The 22,585-nt window shown below is 44.5% G+C and overlaps 1 protein-coding gene across 1 annotated transcript in view; it reads left to right on the plus strand.

Moving 5' to 3' along the window:
• Positions 1-4,235: 4,235 nt before the first annotated feature.
• Positions 4,236-22,585, plus strand: part of LOC144333011 (uncharacterized) — a 42,729-nt gene continuing 24,379 nt past the window's right edge. The window contains exons 1-2 of the mRNA XM_077954849.1: positions 4,236-4,266; positions 4,311-5,147. Coding sequence (XP_077810975.1) covers positions 4,236-4,266; positions 4,311-5,147 — 868 coding nt within the window. The remainder of the gene's footprint in view (positions 4,267-4,310; positions 5,148-22,585) is intronic.

Here is a 22,585-nt window from a genome sequence, read left to right on the forward strand (position 1 = left end):
TTACTTTCGAGACAGGGTCTCACTTTGTTGCCCAGGCTGGAGAGTGGTACCATTATAGTGCATTGCAGCCTTGAACTCCTGGGCTCAAGGGATCCTCCTGCCTTAGCCTCCCAAGCAGCTAAGGACTGCAGGTGTGTGCCACCATTCCCGGCTAATTTTTTATTTTTTTTGTAGAGACAGGGTCTTGCTGTGTTGCCTGGGGTGGTCTCTGACTCCTGTCCTCAAGTGATCTTCCTGTCTCGGCCTCCAAAAGTGTTGGGATTACAGATGTGAGCTACTGTGCCTGGCCTAAACTGTTTTAACGATAGCAAGACTATCCATGCTTCAGTAATAGGTTGGGTGTAAAAGTTGAAACCCTTAAAAGCAGCAGCTTCTCTTTTTTTTTTTTTTTTAATCATAGTAACTAATTGTTCTGTTTAATTTTCTCTTTTCCAGGAGTTCTCTCTCTCAGAACTCCTCTCCTTCTGTTCCAATCCAACTTAGCTCCTGGGACTTCCCTTTACTGTTTTCCTGAGTTGTATCTAGTGATTGCTGGATGTTGTCAGATACCCTGATTTCCTCCTCATTTTGCTCGAGCACACGTTTAAGTAACTCTTTTTTTAAATTTATTTTTATTTTCTGAGACGGAGTTTTGCTCATTGTCCAGGCTAGAGTGCAATGGCACAATCTCAGCTCACTGAAACCTCCACCTCCCAGGTTCAAGCGATTCTCCTGCGTCGGCCTCCTGAGTAGCTGGGATTACAGGCGCCTGCTACCACGCCAGGCTAATTTTTGTATTTTTAGTAGAGACGAGGTTTCACCATGTTGGCCAGGCTGGTCTTAAACTCCTGACATCGTGATCCACCCGCCTCAGCCTCTCAAAGTGCTGGGATTACAGGCGTGAGCCACCATGCCTGGCCTGCCAGTTTGATTTTTGTTCTTTTATGAGCTCCTTTTTTTCCTCTTTGGAAACTTAGAATCTTCTTTACATTTAGAGTTCAAACATTTCACATGGCTGAATTTTTTTTTTCTTTTAGTTCTGTAGTAGTGGATTCTTTCAGTTCTAGGAAATTTTCTTGCATTATTTTTTTCAATAATTTTCTGTCCTTCATTTACTTTGTTTTCTCTTTCTCACATAATATTAGTCCTGTTGAATTGATTCTTTATCTTATTTTCTCTCACAATTTCCACCTCTTTGTATATTTATTGTTGTTTTTTTTTTTTTTTTTTTTTTACTGAGACAGAGTCTGGCTCTGTTGCCCAGGCTGGAGTGCAGTGGTGTTATTTCAGCTCACTGCAAGCTTGCAACCTCTGCCTCCTGGGCTTAGGCCATCCTCCCACCTCATTCACCTGAGTAGCTGGGATTACAGGCATACGCCACCACACTTGGCTTATTTTTTTTTTATTTTTATTTTTTGTAGAGACAGGGTTTTGCCATGTTGCCCAGGCTAGTCTTGAACTCCTGGTCTCAAATGATCTGCCTGCCTTGGCCTCCTAAAGTGTTGGGATTGCGTACGTGAGCCACAGCACCGAGCCCTATTTTCTTTTTTGAAATAAGGTCTCTTGCTCCGTCACCCAGACTGGGGTGCAGGCTCCTAACGTGTTGGGATTACAGGCGCGAGTCACTGCACCCGGCCCTATTTTCTTTTTCTTTTCTTTTTTGAAGTCAGGTCTCTTGCTCTGTAACCCAGGCCAGGGTGCAGCACCACCATCCTGGCTCACGGCTCCCTTGACCTCCCAGGATCAGGCAATACTCACACCCCGGCCTCCTGAGTAGCTGGGGTGTCCTCCAGGATGTCATGTGCACATCACCAGACCCGGTTAAGTTTTAAAACAGTTTTTACAGAGACAGGGTCTCACTATGTTGCCCAGGCTCCTTCTATTTTCTTTAAAAGTTCAGTGATTTTATCTTTCAATATTTTAATTAAATTTATAATTTGGCAATTTATTTTAAATTTCAAGATCTACTTTTAAACCTTGGATTGTTACTTCATCTGAGTATGCTAGTATACTAATTAGGTTTTCCTTTCTACATTCTCTGAGGTTTCTGTTTATCTCCCCCACACTCCATGTTGGAGACTTCTCTCAAAAATCTAATAACGCTTAGTTGTCTGTTCATACATAAGATGAGGCAGTTGGAATGCTGATGGGGAGTCTTGTGAACTTGGGAGGTGTCTTAGTCTATTTTATGTTGCTATAAAGGCATGCCTGCGGCTGGGTAATTTGTAAAGAAAACGGGTTTATTTAGCTCACAATTCTGCAGGCTCTACAAGCAGCAAGGCACTAGCATCTGCTCAGTTCTGGTGTCATGCTGCATCAAAACATGGCGGAGAAGGTCAAGAAAAAGTGTCTGTGCACATGCAAAGAGAAATCAAACCCGAGGTGAGTCCTGGCTTTAGAACAAGCCACTCTCAAAGGAGCAAATCCATTCTCCTGATAACCAATTTAGTGTCGCAAGTGTGAGAACTCACTATTGTAAGAATGACACCAAGTCCTTCATGAAGAATCTGCCCCCATGACCCACACACCTCCCACCAGGACCCACGTCCCAATACTATCACACTGGTAATCAAATTTCAACATAGATGTGGTCGAGACAAAAATACCACATCCAAACCACAGCAGGAAGTTCCTGCCAACCTGCCCAACTTCACTTTACAGTGGGTGGGTAGGAAATCAGCTATTGTGCTAGGATAAAGAATGCTTTACTCTTAGGCCATTCAATACTCAGTTAGCCCAAATCTCCCCAGATTATCAGAATACTTAATTTTAGCCTGGGATAAATGCCTAGATATTGTATCTGAGACAGAGGGAGAGTTCTGTTCTTCCTCATATAGACCTTTATTTAGTCTCCCTGTTCTCAATCCTGCTTCTCACTCTCGCTCTGTCTTGTAGGTATCTCCAAATCTCGGTCTCCCTAAAGCAGTTCTGGGCTGACAGCCCCCCCTTCCTTTCTGCAGCACCCTCTACACCCATTCCACATTATGGTTTTCTTCATTTTATTTTGTCAGACCACACTTACTTTTCACATGTCGAATTGAAAAACAATTATCTTCCGATGCCCCCCTTCTCCTTTTCTATTTTGTATCATTTTTATTTATCATCATTTTATGGGGTCTCAGGAAGAAGAGGCAGTAAATACATGTGCTTGGGTACCTAGCTTTAACAAAAAATCCTAAATGTAGGTTTTAAAAAAGATCTCTGGAGCAGGGTAGGAAAATAATATTTGTTGCCAGTGTGGTGGCAAAAAATAAAAAATAAAAATCTGAATCTGTGTTAGGACAGTATTTCTGTGTATAACATCGCGCTCAGCAACTTAACTCTCCAGATCCACGTATTTTAAGGACACGATGTATCTCAGACACCGACTTCAAACCTCACTTTACAGTTAAGTAAGACCACAAGTAGAATGATTTGCCTGAGGCCACACAAGTAGACAGTGGGAGAATGAGAACAGAAAGATCTATTGACTCTCAGTTCAATTTTCTCTTACCTTACCACACTGCTAGGGAGTAACAAGATGGGCAGATCACGAGTCAGATGAGAAAAGTCAAAGGATGACTTTTCCTGGGTAAATAGCCAGATGTCCAAGAAATGAAATGCTGGTCTGGCAGCACATCGTCTAACAGTTGGTAGTCGTATGTGGGAAGTACTGAATGGAGAGATGACAGCAGGCCCAGGAACTGCAATCATCCAAGTGCATGTCGATCCTGGGAGGGAACAATTAAGAGTCCGGGCAGGATGAAAAACAGTAGAAACGGGTGAGTGAATGCATGTGAACGCAGAGAAGCGACTGGAATTTGTTAGTGGGATTATGAGGCAGTGGTTAATTACGGTGGCGGAGGTGAGTAGGAGTAAAATGATGGCTTTTAACTCCTTTTAAGGACACCGAGAATTATTTTAATAAACACTGGAAGGCTGGGAATAAATATAATTCACACCATTCTTACTTTCTTGATTTAGAGATAAGCTTATCTACATCCTTAAATTAATGGCCGTAGCTACCCTCTGCATGGTTCCAAAAAAAAAAAAAAACCAAAACCCAAACCGGCTGCGAGTCTGCACGAGAAAACCGGGTTGCTCCAGGCCCCAGCCGCCCGCCGACTCGCCTAGCTGTCGGAGGCCAAATACACAGCTCCCGAAGCCGCGTCGGGCACCGCGCAGGGTCGGAACCGGGACACTAATTTCCGCCCACGCTCCCCGCGTCCGGGCCGGATCACCACAGAACACGACGTCCATTGCTGGGGTCCTCGGCGATGCCCGTGTGCGCAGCCCCGCGAGTCTCAGGTCAGATGGCCGCTCATTTCGCGGCCACGTTCCGCCAAGCTAAGGGGCAAAAAACCAGCTTTGGTGGAACAAAGCGTGCCCCCAGCAGCCACGGTCGGTCCCCGCGCTGGTCCCGCGGCGCTGGGCGGCCCCGGGCGCGGGTAACGGGCCACGAGAAGAAGGGGGCGGGGCGCCACTTAGGTTCGGGAAGACGCGACGCGGCTCCTCGGGCTTCCAGCGTCCACTTCCTACGGCAAGCGGGAAGAGACAAGCGCCGCCCCGCGCTCGCGGAGCAGACCCCGGCTCTCCCCTCCCGGGCCGCAGGGGTCGTGTGTGTGAGTGGGTACGCGTGTGTGTACGCAGGGCTGCTCCGCGCCTCTCGTTCGGTTTCGGTGCTGATCGACCGCCGCGGCGCCGAATTTCCCCCGCTTCCCAGTTCCTCACCCGCGTGTCCCGGAAGGCGCCCGGAGGCCCCCCGGCCGCCGCGTCACGCTCCCGGGAGGCTGAGGGAAAGGGAGGCAGCCGGGCCGGGAGCCCGGGGAGGGGCGCTGCGCCCGCGGCGCGGCTGGGGGCGGGGCTAGGTGTCTCGCGCAGGGGGCGGGGCGCGGTGACGTCGCGGGCGCCCGGGCCGTGCTGTGGCGGCGGCGGCGGCGGTAGTGGCGGTGGCGGTGGCGGCGGTAGTGGCGGCGGCGGCGCCCGGGCGGCAGCAGCGGCAGCAGCAGCAGCGGCAGCCCTGAGAAGGGTGAGACGGGCGCGACGGCGGCGGCAGCGCGGAAGTCGCGCGGGACCCAGAGCTTCCCCCGTGTCGCTAGCGCTGAGGCTTTTGCCTTTCCTGCCCAGCTTCTTGCTCACGGCCCGGGCTGGGCTGGGCGACGCGCCCCCGGGGAGGGGCGGAGCTGTAGGTGAGGCTTCGCGACCCCCTCCCCCTCCGGGCCAGCCCGGGGGTGGGGAGGGGCGGGCCCCACCCAGACCACGGCGCCCACCCGCGGGCTCCACCCAGCCGGGCTCCGGGATTGGGCGGGAGCCGAGGCGGTGGATGTGGGGATCCTGGGGCGGGAGGTCGGGGACTGGGGTCTGGGGCTCTGGGCACTTGGGGAGCGGAGGGGGGGAGGCTTAGGACTAGTGAAGCTGCGGACCAGGTAGTGGGCAGACGGAGAAATTGGGGAGCCATGAGGTTGGGGTGCGGTCAGGGTGGATCTTTGGGTTAGGTGAGTGATGTAAAATGCTGAAGATGATTCTTTTCTTTTTGATGAAATGGTGAGATAAAAGATGAAGTGTTGTATTTCAAAAGGACGATGAGCCGTGCATGTTACCTTTGAGGCAGTCGGAGAACCTATTTTATTGCACTGGATCTGTCACGTTTCTACTTTAGAGTTCGATTCTTTTCCTTCTAGCGGGGTGGATGGGGGCTCGGAGAGGGAAGGTGCTTTGGCTCAGGTAAACTGAGTGTGGATGGATCTGAAAGTTTTACACCCAAGAAGAGGGAGATCTTCGGTTTAGACAACTTCGTTCTGGCAGCCACCATTTGGGTTGCATTACTCTTAGCTCCTTCAAGGTGGTGTCTTCCAGGTTTTTTATCCCCGTGTGCCTAAAAGATCTCTTTATACCACCCTTTTACAGGCTGTATCCTGGTCCCTTGAGAGAAGGCCCCAGATCAGGTGGTTGCTTTGGAAGGCACGTTTCTGAATAATAGTTGCAGGTGGTTGTGGTTGACTACTTTGGGTGGATCAAGTGAACAATTTGAACAGTTCTGTTGGAGCTAATTATATGAAAAAATGCTGAAATGTTTTAAAGTACAACCGTCTTTTACAGCGTGTTGCCCAGCAGACCTTGACTTTTAGACATTTTGTGTTCAGTGCTAAATTGTTGAAATTTTATTTCTCCGTTTGCAGTTATACTTCTTGCGGTCTTTATTAAAACACTTTAAAATGAAATGGAACTTTTTTTTTGGTAGGTCCCTGAATTTCAGAGAAATGTTCTTGGAGTCAAGTGCTTTAAAAACATTTTGGGGGCATGTGTCTCACTTTGTATGGAAATATTACTAAGAATAAACAGTGTTCCATGTTCTTCACATCACTTTTTCACAACTTAGCACTGTAAATCAGAATCTTGTTTTCTGGATTCCTGCCCCCTGTTAGATTACAGTATTCACTGGCTCTACTTATCAGTTAGTGTCATTTAAGCTATTTCTTGTTCAGAAAACAGGTCCCATGGTAGACATGTATTATGTAATGGATGGAAGTAGACATGGCTCTCAATAATTCATTAATGGAGGAAGAGGAGCTGTCAGAAAGTGGGATTTAAGCAGTGACTTTCCCAAGGCTTACCCAGTTTATTTGGAAAAATAGCCAGAGAAGTGTTTTCCTTAACCCAAAAGAGAAATATACAGATACGAATTTCAGTAGTTGCAGATCAGTGCTTTTTCTAAGTGCCTACTTGATGAGCAGATTATTGTCTTCCAGCAAATACTTCTACTTTGTAGAGAGGTATGGGAAACAGGACATAATAGGTATTAAGTGAGAAAGTGTGTGGTCCAATTTATAATTATAAATAAATAACTGTATTCAGTTAATTCATTTGATAAAGTGAATAGTTTTGACTTTGGATTAGTTAGAAGGAAAACTTAAAATTGACATATCTAGTTTTGGCTTTTAAATTATACATAAACTTAATTAACTGGGACAAATGTGAACTAAGATACTGGGTAAAACTTGTGTGTACTCCTAAAATGACATTTGCATGGCTGGTAGTAAGCTGTGATTCTTGTCCTTGTAGGAATGAAATCATATAATTTAGGGAAAGTCTAAGGTAAAAGTAAGCTATTTCTTTCTTTTTTTTTTTTTTTTTTTTGAGACGGAGTCTCGCTCTGCCGCCCGTGCTGGAGTGCAGTGGCCGGATCTCAGCTCACTGCAACTCCGCCTCCCGGGTTCCCGCCATTCTTCTGCCTCAGCCTCCCGAGTAGCTGGGACTATAGGCGCCGCCACCTCGCCCGGCTAGTTTTTTTGTATTTTTTAATAGAGACGGGGTTTCACCGTGTTAGCCAGGATGGTCTCGATCTCCTGACCTCGTGATCCGCCCGTCTCGGCCTCCCAAAGTGCTGGGATTACAGGCTTGAGCCACCGCGCCCGGCCAAGTAAGCTATTTCGTTTAGCATTTCTTGTGCCTACATTTTATTTTTCAAAAAATGTTGCTTGCTAGTCATTACTTGTGATATCCTTGTTGAGTCTACTGAGGTGTTCTTTTTTTTTTCCTTTATTACCTATGTCATAGATAAGTATGCCAGTCTGTTAATTCAGCATTAATACTGCAAACTTAAAAGTGAAGGTTCTCAACTGGGCTCTGTGGCTCACGCTTGTAATCCCAGCACTTTGGGAGGCCGAGGCAGGCGGATCACAAGGTCAGGAGTTCAAGACTAACCTGGCCAAGTGAAACCTCATCTCTACTAAAAATACAAAAATTAGGCAGGCATGGTGGCGCACACCTGTAACCCCAGCTACTCGGGAGGCTGAGGCAGAAGAATCGCTTGAACCTTGGAGGTGGAGGTTGCAGTGATCCGAGATTGCGCCACTGCACTCCAGCCTGGCTCACAGAGCGAGACTCTGTCTCAAAAAAAAAAAAAAAAAGTGAAGGTTCTCATAGCAACAGCTGCTCGGTTTTACACTATGTTTACTTTTAGAAGTAGTATGAGAGTTGTTAAATGTGTATTTTACACATATTCCATCAGAAACACTAGTGGAGAAAGATCAAGGAATGAAGTATTTTGGTCAAGAATCATTACATTGATTATCAGTTTTCAGAGACATATAATAAAATAAACAGCATACAGATTATGTGGAATATAAGTGTTTTTCTTTTTCGTGTGTGTGTGGGGAATATAATTGAAATTTGTTGCTCGCCAAGTGTTTCAGTGTATTAGAGTGTGGGTTCTGGGGTCAGGGTGCCTGAGTTCAAATCCTGGCTTTGCCATGGTATGATGTAGGGCAAACTGCTTAATGTTGTTTATATCCTAGCCTTAACCTGTGCCTTAATTTCTTCATCTGCAAAATAGAAATAATAACAGTAGTACCTAACCTCTTAAACTGGTTAAATGAATATGAATTAATTCATGTATTTAGAACACTTTGGGCACATAATTAGCTGGTTCACTAACATCATTTGAAGTTTTACTGTGAATACTATTTTTACTTAATAAGTATGTATTAAATACATATTATGTACCCCATATCCCAGATGCTGGTATCGTAGTAGTGAACAGGTCTCCCAGCACTTTGGGAGGCCGAGGTGGGAGGATGGCCAGGCACTGTAGCGACACCATGTCTCTACAAAAATAAAATTAGGCCGGGCGCGGTGGCTCACGCCTGTAATCCTAGCACTTTGGGAGGCTGAAGCGGGTGGATCATGAGGTCAGGAGTTCGAGACCAGCCTAGTCAACATGGTGAAACCCCATTGCTACTAAAAATACAAAAAAATTAGCTGGGGGTGGTGGCACATGCCTATAATCCTGGCTACTCGCAAGGCTGAGGCAGGAAAATCTCTCGAACCCAGGAGGCGGAGGTTGCAGTGAGTGGAGATCGTACCATTGCACTCCAGCCTAGGCGACAAAGGAAGACTCTGTCTTAAAAAAAAAAATAAAATTAGCATGGCAGTATGTGCCTACAGTCTCAGCTACTCAGGAGACTGAAGCAGGAGGATCACTTGAGTTTGAGGTTGCAGTGAGCTGTCATTCCGCCATTGCACTCCAGCCTGGGTGACAGAGGGAGGGAGGCTATCTCAAATAAATAATAAATAAATAAAAGTAAGGGCAGTAGTCAGGAGCTGATGTTGTACTGTTTCAGGTGAGGGTGTCTCTGACCAAGGTGAAATGCTGAGAAGGGGTTGGATTTTGGATATATTTTGAGGGTAGACCTATAGAATTTGTTGGTGATTGTTTGTGGGATGTGGGCCAGACAGAAGAATAAAGAGTAAGGTTGGCCTGAGTAACTAGAAGAATAAAGTTGCCGGTAACTTAAATGGAGATGGTAATTGGTGGAGCGTGTTTGTGGAGAAACCAGAAGTTCAGGGTGATGTCCAGGAAGAGTGAGAAATGTGACTGTTTGCAGCTTATTTGTAGTACTTACAATTGTGAGATAGGTGAGATCATCAGGGGAGTGAATTTTGGTAGAGAAGAGATCCAAGCATCTGAGCCTTGGGGGCTGATTCATTCCCTTATTCATTCAGAAGCTACTTAGTGAGTATGGTTCTTCTGTGTACCTTTTTAGGCATTGGGGATATAAACCTGACAAAAATCATCACCTTCATGAAACTTACCTTCTAGATACATGGGGGGAAATGAAGAGGAACCAGTAGAGTGATGAGAAATAATTGAGTTCGGAGGAAAACCAGGGGAGTATGATGTTCTAGAAGTGAAGGAAAGGAAGCTTTCAAGAAGGAGGGAACGATCAACTGTGTCATTGTTTAAAGTTGTGTCAGAATGTTGAGTAAGAGAATTCTGCTTAATTATAATGTCTAATAACAGAGAAATGACTAAATATGTTTTAGTGTGAAATAGATGAAACAAATGTAAGAGTCTTTTACTTTTAGTTTTTTACTTCTCTGGGTTTTTTTTTTTTTTGAGAGGGAGTCTCGCTCTGTCGCCCAGGCTGGAGTGCAGTGGTGCAATCTCTGCTCACTGCAAGCCCCGCCTCCTGGGTTCACGCCATTCTCCTGCCTCAGCCTCCGGAGTAGCTGGAACTACAGGTGCCCGCCACCATGCTTGGCTATTTTTTTTTTTTTTGGTTGTATTTTTAGTAGAGACAGGGTTTCACTGTGTTAACCAGGATGCTCGATCTCCTGACCTCGTGATCCACCCGCCTCGGCCTCCCAAAATGCTGGGATTACAGGCATGAGCCACCGCGCCTGGCCTCATTCTCCGGGTTGACTTTTTTTTTTAAATACTTTATGTTCTAGGGTACCTGTGCACAAAGTGCAGGTTTATTACATATGTATCCATGTGCCATGTTGGTGTGCTGCACCCATTAACTTGTCATTTACATTAGGTATATCTCCTAATGCTATCCCTCCCCACTCCCCCCTTCCCGCTCCAGGTTGATTTTTAAGAAATATTTCAGCCAGGCACAGTGTCACATGCCTGTAGTCCCAGCTGCTCTGGAGGCTGAGGCAGGAGGATTGCTTGAGTCCAGGAGTTCAAGGCTATAGTGTGCTGTGCTTACATATGTGTGTAGCCACTGCACTCCAGCCTGGGCAACATAGTGAGACCCCATCTCTAATTAAAAAAATATTCATTCTTTTCAGAACAAAATAGGCAACCTGGGAGTACTAAGGAAAGGTACATGACTTTTTATTGTTGTTAATTTTATGTACACTTATTTTAAGAAATAGGTAATGTATGTGCTAAATTAGAAAGTGTAAGAGAATATACAGTTAAAAGTCTCTCCTATCCCATCTAGTTCTTTCTGTAGGCAATCACTGTTTGCAGTTTCTTGTTTTTTCTTTTTAACTGGTGAAATTTTGTGTAATATGACATTCCTTACCTAGTTTAAAATTGCATAAATATAAAAAATATTTTATCTTCCACTTTGATATTGAACACTGGCAATATTTTATACTTTTTGAGAAGGGTCTTTGTCTGTTATTCAGTCTGGAATGCAATGTTGTGGCTATAGCTTACTGCAACCTTGAATTCCTGGGCTCAAATGATCTTCCCACCTCAGCCTCCAGAGTAGCTGGGACTGTAGCCATGTGCCACCATGCCCGGCTAATTAAAAATTTGTAGAGAGACAAGGCGTCATTATGTTGCCCAGGCACTGTTTTAGAATAGATTATTTAAAAGATAGTTTTAGAAGCCTGTCAAGGGAAATAGTGACTGCTAGGATCAAACATGGATTCACTAAGTCACTTCAGACAGTAGTTGCCTAGAATTGACTTGGATACTTGATTGATAAATAAAGGAAATGCAGTAGTTGGAATTTATCTAGACGTCAGCTAGGATTTTTCATGCCATCTTTGTGGAAAGTATGAACATATGTGTCCTAGATTTCTTGAGGTCAGGAACTATCTATTAGATACTTACTAAATACTTGGTGAATGAATGGATGCTAGCATAATAATGTGAATTCACAACCTGTTGAATGGCTATCCCCAGGAAATACAGAAGTGCTTATTGAGGATCATGGGTTTGAGGAACTTGGCGTTAGACAACTCATCCATACATTTATTGAAATGACACAGGATGGTAGCAAAACTGGTGGCATAGAGGATAATGGCAGCTGTGAACTAGTTGCCAGCATATCCTCACTGAGTATGGGGGATGTCCAGGTGGTCATTAGCTGGTAGTGAAGAGGTAGAGGTCAAAGACTGTGCTGCTGAATGGCATGGGAATTAGACTAAGCCTTTTACATAAGGATTCGGGAACAGTGGTCTGGAACTGGCACTGGCAGAAAGGAAGGTACCGTCCTCATTTCCCAGTATTAGATGTGGCGTGTAAGAGACTGAGTAGCTTTCTTTTAAAAGGACTGTATGAGAAGAGGTGTCCTGATTGGAAAGCCAGGTTTCAGTTAAGGCAGAGAGGTAGCAAGAACATTTCCCAAGGAAGTTGAGGGTCGAGGACTTTTAGAGGAGTTTCTTTTTTTGAGAAGGAGTTTGGCTCTTTTTGCCCAGGCTGGAGTGCAATGGCGTGATCTCGGCTCCCCGCACCTCCGCCACCTGAATTCAAGCGATTCTCCTGCCTCAGCCTCCCGAGTAACTGGGATTACAGGCATGCACCACCATGCCTGGCTAATTTTGTATTTTTAGTAGAGACGGGGTTTCTCCATGTTGGTTAGGCTGGTCTTGAACTCCCGACCTCAGGTGATCCACCCGCCTCGGCCTCCCAAAGTGCTGGGATTACAGGCGTGAGCCACCACGCCTGGCCAGAGTTTCTTGATTAAAGAATGAAGTTCCATGAGAGTGTGTTTTTCCACCCTATTGGCTTCATGTTATCATCATTTAAACTTTAAAATGTCTCTTCAGCTTGATAAAAGACTCCAGATTCATACTTTATTGCTTCAAGTTGCTCTCTGCTTTACAAACTGTTTGAGTTGTCTGCATTTGCTATATATCTGTGTTTCTTCACCTGTGACTTCCTTCTCAACCTATTTCTGTCTTGTTTCTGTATTGCCACCATTTCAGTGAAACTGAAAATAGCTAGTGAAAATACGTATGACAATAGCCAATGTCTATTTTATTGTTTATCCTGTTTTTGTTTAACCTCTTAGCAGCTGTAGTAGTTGTCTATCGGCTAGGTAACAAATTACCCCCTAACTTAAGAAACGTTTATTGTTTCCCAGTTTTTGTAGGTCAGGAATGTGGGTGTGGTTGGTACCTATGATGCAGGATCTCTTACAAGGCTGCAGTCATCTCAAAGCTCTACTTGGGGAGGCTGTTTCCAAGCTCACTCGCGAGGCAGTTGGCCTCAGGTCCTTGTTGGCTGCTTGCTGGAGAGATCAGTCCCTTGCCATTTGGGTTTCTGCATACGATTACTTAAAATATGATTACTTAAAATATGATATCTCGCTACTTCTGTATCAAAAGCTCTGTCAGGGAAGAGGACAGATATTAGCCAGAATCTTTTTGTAACCTTATCTTGGAAGTGATGTGCTATCACTTGATGTATTCTGTTATCAGCCAGTCACTAGGTCCGGCACACTCAAGGCGGGATTTCACAATGGCGTGAATACTGGGAGGCAAATCATTCGTAGCCATTTCAGGACTGCCTACCACAGCAACATATGACAGAGGGGACACCTCTCCTTCCTTTGTAAAGCTCCCTCTTCTCTTGAGGTCTTCGGAGCCCTTTTCTGTTTTTCTTGCTGGTTCTCTGGGCTCTTTCTCTGTCACTTTTTTTTTTTTTTTTTTTGAGGCAGAGTCTTGCTCTGTCACCCAGACTGGGGTGCAGTGGCACAATCTTGGCTCACTGCAACCTCCGCCTCCTGGTTTCAAGTGATTCTCTTGCCTTAGCCTCTCGAATAGCTGGGATTACAGGCGTGCATCACCACGCCCAGCTAATTTTTGTATTTTTAGTGAAGATGGGGTTTCACCGTGTTGGCCAGGCTGGTCTGGAACTCCTGGCTTCAGGCGATCTGTCCGCCTCGGCCTCCCAAAGTGTTGGGATTACAGGCGTGAGCCACTGTGCCTGGCCTCTCAGTCACCTTTTGAGTCATTCTATGCTCATTTATTAAATGTTTGAATTTCTTTGGGGTTTCTCATCACTTTGTGTTTCGTTTTTCACCTATATGCTGAGTATTCATTTTTATGTCTTCAGTTTTTACCTCTCTCCTGAGTCTGAGGACCATTGTATCTAATTGCCACTGAATGTTTCCATTTGGATGCCGCTCAAACTGAGCACATCCAGAACAGAATGTATGATTCCTGCACTTCCTCTCGGGTTTCTTAATTTGTTAAAGGACACTACTGGGTGCTTAAGTGGAAATGTATGTGGGGTTCTTGATTTCTCCCTCTCTTCCACCTTCCATTTTACTATTCCTTTTTATTTTTTTAAAGCCATGGCTGTTCAGTGATGGTGTGAATGTTTTTATGAGGTAGTGCGTCCTCTTCTAGGTTGCAGGCATTGAACCTGGTGCTAGGTGATTTTTTTTTTTTTTTTGAGATGGAGTTTCGGTCTTGTTGCCCAGGCTGGAGTACAGTGGTGTGATCTCGGCTCACCGCAACCTCCGCCTCCCGGGTTCAAGCGATTCTCCTGCCTCAGCCTCCCGAGTAGATGGGATTATAGGCATGCGCTACCATGTCCAGCTAATTTTGTATTTTTAGTAGAGATGGGATTTCTCCATGTTGGTCAGGCTGGTCTTGAACTCCCGACCTCAGGTGATCGGCCTGTCTTGGCCTCCCAGAGTGAGTGCTAGGATTCCAGGTGTGAGCCACCGTGCCCGGTCCACTAGGTGATTTTTAAGGTTCCTTCCAGTCTTGAGATACTGCGTGTGTAGCTATTAAAGATTTTTGAGTAGGAGATGGCATGATCAGGGCTGTGCTTCAGAAAGGTGGCAACTCTTGAACAGTCATTTTTAGTTGTTCACCAAAGAATGAACCTAAACACCTCTATTCCTTTTAACTTTCTTTATTATGGTGTGCTAAGTGATGAATAGATAATTTTTATGTGACAGCCTTTTTGTATATATTATTTTTATTTTTTTCTCATTGTTACGCATTTATGTTTGGAAGCCCTTTTGCATGGAAGTAAGGTAATCAGGCCAGGCGCAGTGGCTCACGCCTGTAATCCCAGCACTTTGGCAGACTGAGGTGGGTGGATCACTTGAGGCCAGGAGTTCAAGACCAGCCTGACCAACCTGGCGAAAACCCATCTCTACTAAAAAATAAGAAAAACTACCTGGGTGTGGTGGTGCATGCCTGTAATCCCAGGTACTCTGGAGGCTGAGGCACAAGAATTGCTTGAACCCTGGAGGCGGAGGTTGCGGTGAACCGGAATTGTACCACTGCACTCCAGCCTGGGTGACAGAGCGAGACCCCGTCTCAAAAAAAAAAAAAAACCCAATGGGACGAAAATTTGTGACCTTAAATTAAGTGTCTGCCATCCTGGCCAACATGGTGAAACCCTGTCTCTACTAAAAATACAAAAATTAGCTGGGCGTGGTGGTGCACGCCTGTAGTCCCAGCTATTTGGGAGGCTGAGGCAGGAGAATCGCTTGAACCTGGGACGTGGAGGTTACAGTGAGCCGAGATCACGCCGTTGCACTCAGCCTGGTGACAGAGCGAGATTCCATCTCAAAAAAAAAAAAATTAAGTATCTCTGAAATTGTAAAAATTTCTCAAGAAATAAAAGTCAGACCTTAAACATAATTTTACTGTAGGAATATAATTTATCTTTTGAAGGAATTCTTTCTTGAAGCCATTAGTTATGTATTTATTTTTAATTAATTAACTTTTTTTTTTTTTTTGAGATGGAGTTTTGCCCAGACTGGAGTGCAGTGGCATGATCTCGTCTCATGGCAACCTTCGCCTCCCAGGTTCAAGCGATTCTCCTGCCTCAGCCTCCCAAGTAACTGGGATTACAGTCATAGGCAACCACACCTGGCTAATTTTTGTTTTTAGTAGAGATGGAGTTTCACCATGTTGGCTAGGCTCGTCTCAAACTCCTGACCTCAGGTGATCTGCTCGCCTCAGCCTTGCAAAGTGCTGGGATTACAGGCGTGAGCCACCGTGCCCAGCCTATTTTTAATTTGTTTTTTAGAGAGAGGGTCTCACTCTGTTGCCCAGGCTGGATGCAGTGGTGAGATCAAAGCTCACTGCATCCTCAAACTCTTGGGCTCAAGTGATCCTCCTGCCTCAGCCTCCTCAGTAGCTGGGACGACTGGTGCTTGCCACCTTGCCTGGATAATTTTAAAAATTGTTTTTTGTGGAGATTGGGTTTTGTTTTTTTGCCCAGGCTGGTATCGAATTCATAGCTTCAAATGATCCTCCTGTCTTGGCCTCCCAAAATGCTGGGATTACAGGCATGAACTATTGCTCCCGGCCTTGAAGCCCTTCTTGAATGTAACACATATGTAGAAAAGTATGTAAAACAAAAGGAAAGCTTTACAATGTATGAATCAGACACTTGTGCAACCATGATGTGGGTCCAGCATTAGGACCTCACTGGCATTCCACAAGCTTTCCTTGAAGCTTCCCAGTCACAGCCCAGTCCTTGTCTCGTAAAGGTAATCTCTGTCCTGATTGTAGGGGAATTACCTTCTTGCTTTTTTCTGTGTGTGTAGACCTTTTTAGTTTCGGCATAGTTTTGACTGTTTTGCATCTTCATGTGCATGGAATCATATTGTATGTATTCATGTCTGGCTTCGACTCAACATTTTGTTTGTAAGATTTAGATTTGTATGCAGCTGTACATTTTCATTGCTAAATAGTATTCTGTTGTATAAATATACTATAGTTTATTATATTACTGATGGATGTTTAGGTTGTTTCTAGTTTTGGGCCATTATGGATTATGCCACTATGACTATTCTTGTAAAGTCTTTTTTTTTTTTCTGAGACGGAGTCTCACTCTGTTGCCCAGGCTGGAGTGCAGTGGTGTGATCTCTGCTTACTGCAACTGCCGTCTCCTGGATTTAGGCGATTCTCCTGCCTAAGCCTCCTGAGTAGCTGGGATTCCAGGCGCCCACCACCACACCCAGCTGTTTTTTGTATTTTTGGTAGAGATAGGGTTTTGCCATGTTGACCAGACTGGTCTCGAACTCCTGGCTTCAAATGATCCACCTGCCTCAGCCTCTCAAAGTGCTGGGATTGCAGATGTGAGCCCCCGTGCCCGGCTTTTTTTTTTTTTTGAGACAGTTTCGCTTTGTCACCCAGACCGGAGTGCAGTGTTGTGATCATGGCTCACTGCAGCCTTGACCTTCTGGGCTCAAGTGATCCTCCTACCTCGGCCTCCCAAGTAATTGGGTGCATACCACCATGCTTGGCTATTTTTTGGTTTTTTTTTTGGTACTTTTTTGTAGAGGTGGAGTTTTATCCTGTTGCTCAGGCTGGTCTTGGAACTCCTGAGCTCAAGTGATCTGCCTGCCTTGGCCTCCCAAAGTGCTGGGACTACAGGTGTGAGCCACTGCACCTTGCCTTGTGCACGTGTTTTAGTGCATATGTGTATATAATTCTTTTGTGTATTTAGCCAGCAGTGAAAGTCCTGGGTCGTCGGATATGCATATGTACAATTTTAGATAATTGCCAAACAGTATTCCTCGTCTGTGGTTGTACAAAATTACATGCCCCAAAGAGTGTTTGAGAGTTCATTTTGTTCCATATCTTTGCCAATACTTAGTATTGTCAGTATTATTTAACCATTCTGGTGGATTTATAGTAGTATCTCTTGGTTTTAATCTGCATTTTCACTTATTACTAATGAGGTTGAATAATTTTATGTTGGTTACTTAGGAAACCTTTTGTGAAATGCATATTCAAATGTCTTGCCCAAATTTTTTTTTTCCTTATTATGGGAGTTGCTTATATATTTTGGATATGATCCCTTCTTTGGTTATTTGTGTTGCAAATATTTCCACCTCACTCTGTGGCTTGCCATTAAAGACTTCTTAAGGAGGCCAGGCACTGTGGCTCTTGCCTGTAATCCCAACACTTTGAGATGCTAAGGAGGGTGGATTGCTTGAGTCCAGGAGTTCGAGACCAGCCTGGGCAACATAGTGAAACCCTATCTCTATGAAAAAAAAAAAAAAAGAAAAAAAAAGAAAAGAAATATGTTAGGACCCTGATTAGAATTTAATTGGATTTGTAGATTAATTTGGGTAGAACTACTTTTTTGTAATGTGGAATCTTTGACTAATTAAATATGATATCCCTGTTATTTATGTTGTATTTCATATCTCTCAGTAATGTTTTATAGTTTTCTGTGCAGTATTACACATCTTTTGTTAAATTTAGTCCTAAGTATCTGATGGTATCATAAATAGAATTCCTTTTTGTTTTTTTTTTTGAGACGGAGTCTCGCTCTGTCACCCAGGCTGGAGTGCAGTGGCCGGATCTCAACTCACTGCAAGCTCCGCCTCCCGGGTTCACGCCATTCTCCTGCCTCAGCCTCCCGAGTAGCTGGGACTATAGGCGCCCGCCACCTCGCCCGGCTAGTTTTTTGTATTTTTTAGTAGAGACGGGGTTTCACCGTGTTAGCCAGGATGGTCTCGATCTCCTGACCTCGTGATCCGCCCGTCTCGGCCTCCCAAAGTGCTGGGATTACAGGCGTGAGCCACCGTGCCCGGCCCATAAATAGAATTCTAAGATCAAAGTTATTTTACTTTTTTTGTTGGTATGTTGAAATAAAACTGAATTTTGAGTACTGACTCTGTATTTTGCCGATCAAGCTTTATAATAATTTTATCTGTAGATTCTTTTGGCTTTCCAACTTATATAACCATATCATTTGTGAACAATGACTGTTTTCTGTTTTTCTTCGCAATTCTTACACCTTTTTCTTTTCTTCACTGGCTAGGATTTCTGGCACGTTGTTGAATAGAGATAGGAGACGTCATTGTCCTTTCCCATCTTGAAGGGAAATCGTTCAACTTTTCGTTGTTAGGTATGATGTTGTCAAGCACACTTCCACAAGACAAGGCAAGGCTAAGACCTTGCCTGTCTGATTTGACTGGCAGAGATAGAGCGAGCCTCTTCAGACTCAGACAGTTTCTCTGTTACATCGTCAGCAGAAGGAAGAAGAAGCCAAAGGTGCCTGCTCCCTGTGATCTTTGTCCCACACACCACAGCAAGAGGGGCTGACACCTGCAGTGTGGGCTGTGGGTACTCTGTTAATGAGGAGCGTATTCTGGACTGCTGCTAAGGGGTTTTGTATTCTACAGCTCTGCTCTAAGTTAGGCAGGGCTGAAGGTTCTATGCCTTGTCAGAACCCAGGATGCCATGAGAAACTGTCTCATGACAGGTTCTAAGGAAGGCAGGGAAGAGGGGACCTGGGAGCTGCTCTGTATCGGCCTTCCACCGTCTGCTGTCCTGGGAGGATCACAGGGCATTCCTCCCAGACTCAGATAAGCTGCAGGTCACCAGAACACTGTGGTGGAACTGTTTCCCTACAGATGTTTGTTACAGTTGCTTTTGCACATGTCCTTTATTAGATTGAGAAAGTTTCCCCCTATACCTAGATTTTTATTCATTAGTAAATGTTAAAATCTGTCTAATGTGTTTCACGTCTATTGAGATTGGATGCTTTTCCCCGCTTTCAACCCATTATTATGGCCAATTACATGGATTTAAAAATTCATTTCTACTGGTTAACAAATTTCCTTCCTCTCCCCTCCCCTCCTCTCCCCTCCCCTCCCCTCCCCTCCCCTCCCCTCCCCTCCCCTCCCCTCCCCTCCCCTCCGCTCCCCTCCTCTCCTCTCCTCCCTCCCTTTCCTTCCTTTCTCTCCTTTCTTTCTTTCTTTCTTTCCTTTCTATGGAGTCTTGCCCTGTCATCCAGGCTAGAGTGCAGTGGCGTGATCTTGGCTCTGGGTTCAAACGATTCTCCTGCTTCAGCCTCCCAAGTAGCTGGGATTACAGGTGCCCGTCACCACGCCCAGCTGATTTTTGTATTTTTAGTAGAGACGGGGTTTCACCATGTTGGCCAGGCTGGTCTTGAACTCCTGGCCTTGTGATCCACCTGCCTTGGCCTCCCAAAGTGCTGGGATTACAGACGTGAGCCACCGTGCTCGGCTGGTTAACAAATTTCTAAGCATTTTTTTCCTTTGAAAGATTTTACTTACTTGAAAAAAAATTACTGTTGATGACTTTCTTCCCTCTGGCTGCCTACCTTTTTCTGTGTGTGTGTGTATAAATTTTTATTTTTTTCCTCATTGTTCTTATAGAATTCAGGTTGCTGAACTTTTCAAGGAAGAAAGACCGTATTTAACTTCTGATTCATCCTTAAGAAGTTGTAATTAATGGTCCGAGAGACTCATAGGGGTTTCTTCTGAAGTAAGAAGCAGCTATGTTTTACATCTTCAGATGCCACGTGGGTGACTTTTCTACCTTCATGGTAGTATTCACTTTACTTTCATTAAAGGGAAGTCATTTTGAGTACTTAAAATTGGTTTCCATCTCTTTTCTAAACTTAAAACGTTTTTAAAGAAATCTTTATTTATTTATTTTCACCTGGAGTCTCTCTCTGTCGCCCAGGCTGGAGTGCAGTGGTGCTATCATGGCTTACTACAGCCTCGACCTCCCAGGCTCAAGCGATCGTCTTGCATCAGCCTCCCGAGTAGCTGGGACTACAGGAGTGTACCACCACACCCAGCTAATTTTTTGTATTTTTTGTAGAGATGGGGTTTTGCCGTGTTGCCCAGGCTGCTCTCAAACTCCTGAGCTTAAGTGATCTACCCACCTTGGCCTCCCAAAGTGTTGGGATTACAAGCATGAGCCACCATACTTGGCCTCTTTTCTGAACTTTTATATGAAATTTAGGCTGTACCTTTGCTTGATGTTATTATCCCTTGCATTTAGATATAAAGTTATTAAACAGAAAAAGTTACCGAGGGTGGATAATGATTGGCGATTTCATGTGATTTTTCTGGTGGTTACTGTAGTCAGTTTTATAGCATTGCCAAGTTTCTGGTTCTGTTCTGAATAACGCGATCATTTCTTCTTATGCTTTGGGACTGATAGTTTTTGTAGAGCAGCGGTTCTTACCGGGTTTCCTGTTACTTTTAAAATAAATTAATTGAAAATGGGCATAAATTATTTGTTAAGTTTGAACTTGACAAATGCGGGTAAAGTATAATGATATTATATTTCTGTACAGCAAGTATATACATATACATAGATATTTTAAATCACCAATCAGGATTTCCTTCCAAAGTTCAGAATTAGGTTTTGATTCTTAACAGTTTATATTATAATAATTGTTATTATTACTTTTTTTTTTGAGATTCTTAACAATTTATATTAAAATTCTTATTACCTTTTTTTTTTTTTTTTTTTGGAAGCAGAGTCTCGCTCTGTCGCCCAGACTGGAGTGCAGTGGCGCAATCTCGGCTCACTGCAACCTCCGCCTCCCGGGTTCAAGCAATTCTCTGCCTCAGCCTTCTGAGTAGCTGGGATTACAGGCTCCCGCCACCACGCCCGGCTTATTTTTGTATTTTTAGTAGAGACGGGGTTTCACCACTTGGCCAGGCCGGTCTTGAACTCCTGACCTCGTGATTCACCCACCTTGGCCTCCCAAAGTGCTGGGATTACAGGCATGAGCCACCGCGCCCGGCCAGTATTTTTTTTTTTTTTTGAGACGGAGTCTCGCGCTGTCACCCAGGCTGGAGTGCAGTGGCCGGATCTCAGCTCACTGCAAGCTCCGCCTCCCGGGTTCACGCCATTCTCCTGCCTCCACCTCCCGAGTAGCTGGGACTACAGGCGTCCGCCACCTCGGCCGGCTAGTTTTTTGTATTTTTTAGTAGAGACGGGGTTTCACCGTGTTAACCAGGATGGTCTCGATCTCCTGACCTCGTGATCCGCCCATCTCGGCCTCCCAAAGTGCTGGGATTACAGGCTTGAGCCACCGCGCCCGGCCTCTGGCCAGTATTATTACTATTTTTTGGAACAGATTTTTCTCGCTCAGGATGGAGCTCATTGCAGCCTCAAATTCTTAGGCTTAAGCGATCCTTCTACCTCAACCTTCCGAGTAGCTGGAACTGTAGGCACGCACCAGCATGTCTGGCAATTTTTCTGTTTTTTGAGACAGGGTGTTACTCTGTCACTTAGGCGCAATTTCAGCTCACTGTAGTCTTGACCTTCCACTCTTAAGCGATCTACCCTCCTCACCTCCTGCATAGCTGGGACTCTAGGGTTGTGCCACCATGCCCAGCTCATTTTTGTAATTTTTTTTGTTTTGTTTTTAAGAGACAGGGTTTTGCCATGTTGCCCAAGTTGGTCTCAAAACCCTGGGCTCAAGTGATCCCCCCGCCTTGGCCTCCCAAAGTGCTGGTATTACAGGCATGTATCACTGTATCTGGCCTTTTCTTCTTTTAATAGAGACAGGGTCTTGCAGTCCAGGCTGGTCTTGAACTCTTTGGCCTCAGGCGATCTTCTGCCTCGGCCTCCGAAAGCCCTAGGATACAATTCTTCTAAATAGTATAGCAAAAAATATCTGCTTTATAAATTTTTCATTTTTGTAGTTGTTCAAAAGTACACATGTATTTCCTTTTTTCTTTTTTTGTTCCTCATTCAAAAAATATGGAAAATCTAATATACAGTATATATGTGTGTATATATAATGTATATATGTGTGTGAATACATAGCATATATAATGTATATATAATATATAGTGTATGTGTGTATATGTAGTATATATAATGTATATATGTGTATATATAATGTGTATATGTGTGTGAATACATAGCATATATAATGTATATATAATATATAGTGTATGTGTGTATATATAGTATATATAATGTACATATGTGTATATACAGTATATATATAGTGTATATATAGTAACATAGTATAGTCTGTGTATATGTGTGACTCTGTATTGTGTTCCATCTTGGCAGTACGATGTTCGAGGCCCTGTCTCCGCCCTCAGGATGCTGGTGACCAGGGAGGGAGACAGTAAACAGGCAGTTACAGTAGAGTGTGATAAGTGTTAATGATATGTGCAAGAACTAGAAGGTTTAAGGGAGTGGCGAAAGAGGCTGGAAATTGGGTTTGGATCATGAAGGGCTTTGTAAACCCTGTTGAAATCTGACTTTTACCTTGGGGCAATGGCAAGACTGGAGACTTTTGAGTAAAGGAAATAACAGTTGTATATTTGTATTTTACAACAAATGGATAAGAGGAGGCTAAGTGAGGAAGCCAACTAGG

Source organism: Macaca mulatta, chromosome 11, assembly GCF_049350105.2.
Source record: "Macaca mulatta isolate MMU2019108-1 chromosome 11, T2T-MMU8v2.0, whole genome shotgun sequence".
Taxonomy (NCBI): domain Eukaryota; kingdom Metazoa; phylum Chordata; class Mammalia; order Primates; family Cercopithecidae; genus Macaca; species Macaca mulatta.